Source organism: Hibiscus syriacus, unplaced genomic scaffold (genome assembly GCF_006381635.1).
Source record: "Hibiscus syriacus cultivar Baekdansim isolate YM2019G1 unplaced genomic scaffold, ASM638163v2 tig00003721_pilon, whole genome shotgun sequence".
Taxonomy (NCBI): domain Eukaryota; kingdom Viridiplantae; phylum Streptophyta; class Magnoliopsida; order Malvales; family Malvaceae; genus Hibiscus; species Hibiscus syriacus.
In genome coordinates, this window is record NW_024061981.1 from 1125692 (window position 1) to 1134400 (window position 8709).

General features: G+C 32.4%; 2 protein-coding genes across 2 annotated transcripts; one reads left to right on the forward strand and one right to left on the reverse strand.

The window, feature by feature from the left end:
• Positions 1-459: 459 nt before the first annotated feature.
• LOC120181802 (zinc finger A20 and AN1 domain-containing stress-associated protein 4-like) lies at positions 460-1242 on the reverse strand. The gene is made up of 2 exons (XM_039186862.1): positions 1152-1242; positions 460-1020 (listed from the first exon to the last, which is right to left on the reverse strand). The coding sequence occupies exon 2, from the start codon at positions 998-1000 to the stop codon at positions 509-511; it is 492 nt and encodes a 163-aa protein (XP_039042793.1). The 5' UTR covers positions 1001-1020; positions 1152-1242; the 3' UTR covers positions 460-508.
• Positions 1243-1834: 592 nt separating this feature from the next.
• On the forward strand, positions 1835-2857 carry LOC120182422. Its single transcript, XM_039187405.1, has 3 exons — positions 1835-1997; positions 2091-2260; positions 2381-2857. Exons 1-3 carry the CDS (start codon positions 1835-1837, stop codon positions 2855-2857), a joined length of 810 nt encoding a protein of 269 aa, XP_039043336.1.
• Positions 2858-8709: the final 5852 nt, after the last annotated feature.

Here is an 8709-nt window from a genome sequence, read left to right on the forward strand (position 1 = left end):
CATGATAAATAACGCTAACATTTAGATTAACAAACTATCAATAGTGAAAGAATTGATTAAGATGCAAAAATTAAATTTTATATTCAAAATGAATATATTATTTGATAGAATATATATTATTATAAATTAGATTTATGCCAAAAGACATTAACATTCAATGCGGAGATAGGTGATTAGCTGTCGTAGTTGGCCGCTGCCAGCACATGAGCACAATTTAACACACCAATAATTAAAAACAGAATCTACTCCAAATTTGGACTTTATTAAAAAAACAATTTCATTTTCCACCCAAATAAATAAAAAGAGTAAAAAGTTGAAAAAAATCATTTTTTACAAGGGGAAAAAAAGACTAAAGGAACACGTAAAATAAAACATATATATTAACTTATTAGGATGAAAATATTTTTATCCACCATCGAAACACGTGTCGGTATCTTAAAGAGCTGTATAATTTCAAAATTTTCTTTCATCGAAGATCAAGAGATCCAATGGATATTCCAGTCTCTTCTCAAATCTTCTCGAGCTTATCTGCTTTTACCGCAGGATTAGCGCGTGCGATCTCCTCTCTCCCGATCGTCTTGAAATCGAAAGTACACCCGTGATTTTCTGGATACCTGTGCGACCCGCAAAACGTAATCCCGCATCTGCATCTGAACCCGGCCAACGCGACTCGTTTCCGGTAAACCATGCACCGATTTGGTTGTTGCTGGGGTCGCTGCTCAGCCGCCATGTCAATCTCGACGGTCGGAGCAGGCGATTCTCCGATGACTTCAGGGAGAGTGAATAGCGAAACCTGAGAAACGGATTCGACAACCGCTGAGGAGGACGAAGAGGAGCAAGAGAGAGATGATTTGATTGAAGCCGCTCCTTGTTCTTTAAGGCGAAAATCTCTATAACATTTCGAACAAAGATTCATCGTCGCCGGACTTCCGAAAAAGCCGCAGTTGTTGACGCAAAGACGGTGGCCTTCCGGCGTTTGGCACCTGTGCTCCTCCGCCATCTCTTTTTAAGCCTCTCGACCTGTTGAATTTCACAAGAAATTTAATCTACTTGAGATCGGATCTGCAATATCTAAAACAGAAATGTTAAAAGAAAACAAAAACGAAAACTTTGGAAACATCAGAATCGAAAAAAAAGTTTGGAGAAAATACCTGTAAAGGAAATGCTTGACGGAAAAAATTATCAGGAAGAAAGCGTGAAGAGGCAATATTATTAAAGGGCAGGGTGGAAGAAGAAACGACGAAAAGGTAGGGAAAAAAATTTAACGAGGAATAATTATCAATATTTTTTTTCAATTAAAGGGCCAAAAATGGAAGTCTAGCGAAGCTGCATTTGGTTATCCTACTTGCTTGCAAATCAAAATTGGCCACGGGAATTCATGCAAACTGCAAGATCGAGAGGGAGAGACATAATTAAAATTACTCACGCGCGCCACTGCTCTTAATCTAAGTCATACCTAATCATTTAACACGTGGCAGTTATTATGTAAATTAGTACTTATAAAGAAATATTATAAACTAATTTATCATTTATTATATTAAAATAGTATCAATGCTCCTGGGGTGGACGGCTTACCCGTGATGAAGTGTATAACGCTTTTAAACAAATTCATCCTTCCAAAGCTCCTGGGGTCGACGGCTGACCGGCTTGGTTTTTTGGGACTTTCTGGCCATTGGTAGCGGAGGATTTAATCACCTTATGTCTTGATCTTCTTGCTGGACGAGTTCCGATGGCATTGGTAAATCAGACTCTGCTGGTGTTAATTCCAAAGATTTCTGATCCTACTCGTTTATCTTAATTTTGCCCGATTGCACTTTGTAAAGTTGTTTATAAAATGGTGTCCAAGACTTTAGTGAATCGACTAAGGTCGGTGCTTTCGCATTGTATCGATGACTCCCAAGCAGCCTTTGTTCCAGGTCGTCTCCTGTTTGATAATTTCTTGGTAGCCCACGAAGTATTTCATTACTTGAAGTCAAATTCGATGGATTTGCCTCGAGGTGCTGCTTTGAAATTCGACATGGAAAAGACTTATGTTCGAGTCAAATGATCGTTTCTGAATGCCATGCTCTTATGATTGTGTTTTCCTCCAGCGTGGGTTATTTTCCTCATGTCTTGTGTATCCTCTTGTACGTATTGCATTCGCATCAATGGCCATCTTACTAATACATTTTCTATGGAACGTGGGTTGCGTCAAGGGGATCGGCCGTCAACCTTTCTTTTTGTTCTTTGTATACAAGGACTATCATCATTGCTCAGTGAGGCACAACGACTTGGTGATTTACAGGGCATTCAGATCAGCCGTAATGGTTCTCGACTTACACATCTTTTATATGCGAATGATTGTCTCCTTTTTGTTCGACACTCCTCTCTGGAATTTTAGCAACTTCAGGCGGTTTTAGCGTTGTTTGCGGGTGCTTCTGGCCAGCACATCAAATTTTCCAAATCTAGTGTGTACTTCAGTGGTCATACACCGTTGGAACATCGAATGTGGCTGTGTACTCTATTAGGCGTTCAAGAAGTTCTTAACCCTGGTAATTACTTGGGCCTCCCACTAATCATTAGGCGTAACAAGACTGCATCTTTCAGTTTTATCCGAGATCGTGTGGGTTCTCGCGTTCGGGGTTGGTCCAAAAACCTGCTTTCCTATGACGGTCGAGAGATTTTTATTAAGTCAGTTGACCAAGCTCTACGCCTCTACCTACTCATCTTCTGGGTTGTTTTCTTTTGTCGCCTGGTATCATTTCAGACATTACAAGTGCACCGCGTGATTTTTGGTGGACTGGTCGACATGCGGAGAGGGGCTGGCCGTTACTTGCCTGGTCAAAACTTTGTCAACCTAAACGCCTTGGAGGGTTAGGCTTTCGATTCTTCATTCTTTTAACCTTGCCCTCCTCGGTAAACAACGGTGAAGCCTCCTCACATCGCCAACTTGCTTAGTCTCTCGAGTTTTACGTTAAAAGTACTTTGCCAATTCTTCTGTGTTGGATGCTGAGCTCGGTGTGCGTCCATCATGTCTGGCGGAGTATGTGCGCTTCAGGCCTTAAAAGTAGGTTTTTACTGGCAGCCAGGGATTAACAGCACTGTTCGGTTTCATCTTGACAATTGGAGGTTCGTCAGCTGTTCTTTTATCACCCGTTTACACTGATAATCCCATGAACCAGTTTAATTAATAAATTAAATTTTTTTAAATAAATATTATTTTGCAATAACCACAAACTAATTTAGAAAAATATCAATTGCTAATTACTATTTGATAAAATTATATAATCATAAGAAAAATTATTATAATGTTATTATTTTTAAATTTTCATAAAAGATAGAGTTTTATTTTCATATAAATTTAAATAATTGTAGATAATTCATTATTTTTCTAGTATAGTATAAAATAAATTATTGTTTTGTTACATTATTTATAACAATAATTTTGGTTATGATTTATAAATATAATTATAAATATTATATTATATTTATTTATTTATTTATTTATTAAATTAAGGTGATTATAAAATATACGTTGTAAGTACTCACAATCATTTAACGATGAACATTCAATCATCCTTACAGTCGTTGATACTCGAACTCATAACTTCTAAGAACAATAATGTTTATTTTAACTATTAAAATAATTTGATTCATATATTTAATTCGTATTTTTAAAATAATTTAAAATTACTTAATATTATGTTAACACTAATTATAATTCTTTTAATTAACTGTATATCAAATTATAAACACAAGTGATACTAATAATGTGGGCTTAACAGGACAGAGTGGCTGACAGACGCGGCATTGGAAGCGTGTGGGAGAAGAAGGGGGTGCATGGTTAAGCGGCAAATGGTTGAGGGGGAAGTTCTACGGTTCAGTACCTTAATATAAGGTTAAAATAAGACGTTGTCGGTTTTATTATTATTTAAATAATAAAATTAATAAAAAATTGTTTAAAATATTATTATTTTTATTTAAAACATCATTTTTTTAATATTTTCGATAAAAGTGTCCAACAATAATAAAATTGATAGAAAAATAACAAAAACAATAACGCTTTATCAAATCCGATAAAACGTCCAATAATAATAAAACCGATAAAAATAATAATATTTTTTTATCATTTTTTATCGATTTTATTATTTAAATAATAATAAAATTGATAATATTTTTTAACTCGTGATCATTTGTACGTCGAGGGTCTTGAATAAAGTTTATAGCTTGTTGTGTCAGAGCCGAGCTGGGTCTAGGACCACCAAATTGGCATCAAATAGTGATATAATAATAATAATAATAATAATAATAATAATAATAATAATAATAATAATAAAAAGAGAAATATGTTAATTTGTTAGTTAATAATTGAAATGGTATAATATATTAATGGTCACTGAATTTTGAAGTATTTTCATTTTGCTTACTAAAATAAAAAAAACATTAAAATCACTTCCAAACTTTCATTTCGATCATTATCATTAATAATAGTTAATTTGATATGTCTAATACGTCGCAATTGTATTGAGTATTAATTTATTAAAGAAGATTACATGTGACATGTTAATTTAATTATTGTTTAATATGTGAAAATATCACATCAATTGAGGTTAGTGGTCAAAATATAAGAAAATAACCATATATGGGTTAGTGATATTATTTTCACATTAATATTAATGAAACAAAATTAAAATACTAAATTATCAAACAAATAGAATCCAAACGACACATTAAATGAGAATCATATGGTGAACCAAGTTATCACATGTTCAAACTCTCAATTTGGCCATTAAAGACTAACAAATTCTCTTAAAAAGCCTGCAAACGCAACATTAAAGAGACACTTGTTGCCCTGCTACATTAATTGTTTGCTATTGGCTATCGAAAGCAATTTAAAAGAAGTTAGTACATTTTAATTCTAATAAATTAAAAAATTTATATGTACTTTATCACATGATATATCAGCTGGTTTGCCCGAGAGGTTAAGGGGGCAGACTTAAGATCTGCTGCATAAAAATGCGCATGAGTTCGAACCTCACGGCCAGCAAACTGTAAATTAATTTTCTTGCTAATCTTTGATATGATGCGACATTTACCAAGAACTTTTTTTATTAGCATATTTATATCAAACTTAGAAATGGCCAAGAGTCTTTTTTATGAGAATTTGTTTCAGGAATTGAGCAAGTATGGTCAAATTGAGAGTTTGAACATGTGATAACTTGTCTGATCATATTATTCTCATTCAATGTGTCCTTTGGATTCTATTTATTTGATAATTTGGTATATTAATTTTGGTATTGTTAAACATGTGATAATTTATACATGGTGATGCATGATAGGGATATCCAAATTCAGGTACTAAAACTCAGCCCGTAACTTGATCCGTAATATTCAGATACTTATAAGTGGGATTCTCCTAAAATTTAAGTACGCTATAATTTGAGTAATAACGTACTCGCTCAATATAAAAGGTTTATAAGTTGCAGAGATTTCTTTATGGACTCAAAATTTCGGCTCATTAAATTAATGGGTTGATCAAATGATTAAGACATTTGATATTTTAGAAGAACATTTATAAACATATTAAGGGAAGTTCTACAGTGCGACATCCTTAATATACAACTAAAAAAAGAGTTATCGATTTTGTTATTATACAAATAATAAAATCGGTAAAAATTAGCTAAAACATTATTATTTTTACTTAAAATATCAATGTTTTTTTAACATTTCCAGTAAAGTGCCCAACAATAACAAAATCGGTAGAAAAAATAACAAAACTGATAGAAATAATAATATTTCCAGTAATTTTTTACCGGTTTTATTATTTAAATAATAACAAAACCGATAACGTCTTTTTTTAACCGTATATTAATGCTGTCGCACATGATAATTTCCCATATTAAAGATGATAAGATAGATTGACTAGTTTGATACGAAGATGATATTCTACTAATTAGGAAAGAGATAAATATATTATCATCAATTAAAAGATTTAGGTGAAGTTGAGTATGTTCTAGGCATTCAAATATTTAGCAATAAAAGAAATGATTATGATTTAATCTTAATCTTCGTACATTAAAAAAGATGGGTACATATATGATCTTCTATATTAAGTCTCTGTCTTTCTTTAAAAGATTGTCCAAAAAAATTAAGAAAACATATGAATAAGACATATTACGTCAGTCATGGAAAGTTTTACGTATGCCATACTTTTGCAAATATCCAAACATATGTTTTGCAGTAAGAACATGAAAATTGATATTAAGGAAACATTGGACTCATGTACTAGATTCATTATAAGATGAAACCAATAGATTCAAAGTGCATGTTTGGGGCCAATACAAATTCATATGTAATAACCATTTTTTTAAAAACAATTAAGTAAAAAAACCAATTATAACTTTTATTTAAAAATTTGGCGATTTTTGAATTAATTTGAATTAAATTGAATAGGAGTCGCCATCGACCTTTAAGTTAGGTAGGCCGAATACCTAAAAACATCTTTTAAACAATTAAGGATAATCATTTAAAAGACCAAAGTTTGTATGCGTTTACCAAAATTACGAATTAACGGGCCCGGGAGTCGGTTACGAATGGGGAAGGATAAACACCCCAACAACGCTCAAAATTGGTACTTAGTTGCTTACACGCTGTCGTAATAGTGGAAATTAAAATTCGAATAGAAAATTAAATTATGATCCATTTATTGAATATTAATTAATTTATTCCGAATTAATTATTTAAAGAAAATTCTTTGACTTGATAAGAAATCTCGAGATTTGCAATCCTCCGTCGGGAAAGCTATCTCACCTATTTCTCATCTGTAAAAGAATATTTTATCTTTGAATTATTTAAAATATTAAATTAATATCGAAATTTTGCATGAAATAAATTATAATTCACTTTTCGAAAACATACATAATTAATTCTAACATTAAATAAAAAAAATAAAAAAAAATAAAAAATGAAATTAAATATTATAAAAATATAAAAATAAAAATACCATTATTTTAAAAAACGTAAAAACACTCGTGTTTTCAAGTTCATATTCCGTTCGAAAGTCGTATCAGATTACACTACTTCGATCAAGTAGTGCTTTCCACACTCATTCTACAAATAAATGCCCGTGAAAATATTCGAGCAATCTATCAATATATAAAGAAATACGATGGAAACCTTTATCTTGGTTATGTGCATTGCTTTGAATATTAGTTGTTCACTGGGCTTTATAAGCTCACACTCGTTGTTAACATTTTCAGAGGATTAGAGTCAAGTTTGGAGGCAAGGAGCTTGGCATCGGTGTGATCAAGCAAGCTAAGCCATGAAGCTTTATGTATGTGGTTTCCGGAAACTTTGTGTGGTAATTTTGGAATGTTTGGGACTTATACCTATTATTCACTTTTTTGGATTTATAATACTGGATTTTGGTTTGTAATAAGTGGATTTATGCTTGGGATTTAATGTTGTTTTGATTTGTTGACATTGGATTTATAAGTATAAACTTGGTGCTTGAAGCATGAGATTATTCAAATGTTGATTTAGTCCCTATATAAGTGTTTGGAGTGTTTATTTAAGTGTAACTTGGTAAAATAAAGGTGTTAGACTCTTAGGTTGCATGAAACAACCTTAAATGCCAAAAATGAGTAGGTGACTTGTGCTTGAGATGAACTTTTATGCAATTGTTGACTTTTGGTGCCAAATCCTTGATTAATGTGTTGAATTGTGTTATAAAGCATGCTACACCTTTGGTTTTACATGTATGAAGTGGTTGAATAGTGTTCAAGCATGTTCCTAGTCCATGATTACTTTTATGTGGGTGATTAGATGACCAAATATGCATGTTCAAAGCAAATATGCAGTTTTTCAGAAAAATGATCGATCCCTTGGGGGAAAGAATCGATCCTAAACTTTCTTCCTTGCAAAGGATTGATCCCAGGTGAAAAAGAATCGATCCCTTCGCTGTTTTGCTCGATGGAAAAAGGTGTAATTGCATTCATTATAGGTATGAAGTATTCTTATATTCTAATTTGACCCCCCAAATGATTTTGTGAGTTCAAGTTAACCCAGAAATTGATTTGTTTAATTACTTAAACTATTAAATTGGAGTTTGATGAGATTTGAGTGATCACTTCTTTAACACACTTAACTACATAATGGAACCCTTATTTGCATATTTATGTTTAGGTCTTTAATCTTTTATGATCAATTGAGTTATTGTTTGATGTCTAATTGGTATAAAATTTTGCGTGCTACTTTCTTATGACATTGTTTAACATGTAGTAACCTTATTGGGCGATTTTACTTGTTGATTTATTATGTGATGTGAAATAACCAAATTACCCCTAAACGTTTAAATGTAATGTTTGCATGTTTAATTGATATTCAATTGCATGTTAGTTACATTAAACGTTATATGTGTTGAATAATAAGAGATTTTAATTTGTTTGCTTCCTCAAAATGTGTGTAATACGAATCCTGATCTATCCAACACGATTAGAACCAAATGTACGCTCAGATATCCAGCTCGAACATCTGGATCGGGTATGAGGCGTTATATTCGTTGGTATCAGAGCCATGTTACGCAAAGTTTTTGTTGATTGATGATGTGTACCTTGATCACTGGTGTGCTTCTCACTTTGATGTTGGTTTGCATGTGTCTATATAAAGCTATGGAATCACAACATCGTGCTATGTTAGGAGCTCTAGGTTGAGTTATCCTGTTACCAGGGC

Coding starts and splice junctions, on each gene's coding strand:
- LOC120181802 (XM_039186862.1), bottom strand. CDS start 1,000: ATGGCGGAGGAGCACAGGTGCCAAACGCCGGAAGGCCACCGTCTTTGC.
- LOC120182422 (XM_039187405.1), top strand. CDS start 1,835: ATGGTGTCCAAGACTTTAGTGAATCGACTAAGGTCGGTGCTTTCGCAT. Junction 1,998..2,090: donor TTCGATGGATTTGCCTCGAG/GTGCTGCTTTGA, acceptor GTTTTCCTCCAG/CGTGGGTTATTTTCCTCATG. Junction 2,261..2,380: donor TATCATCATTGCTCAGTGAG/GCACAACGACTT, acceptor CTGGAATTTTAG/CAACTTCAGGCGGTTTTAGC.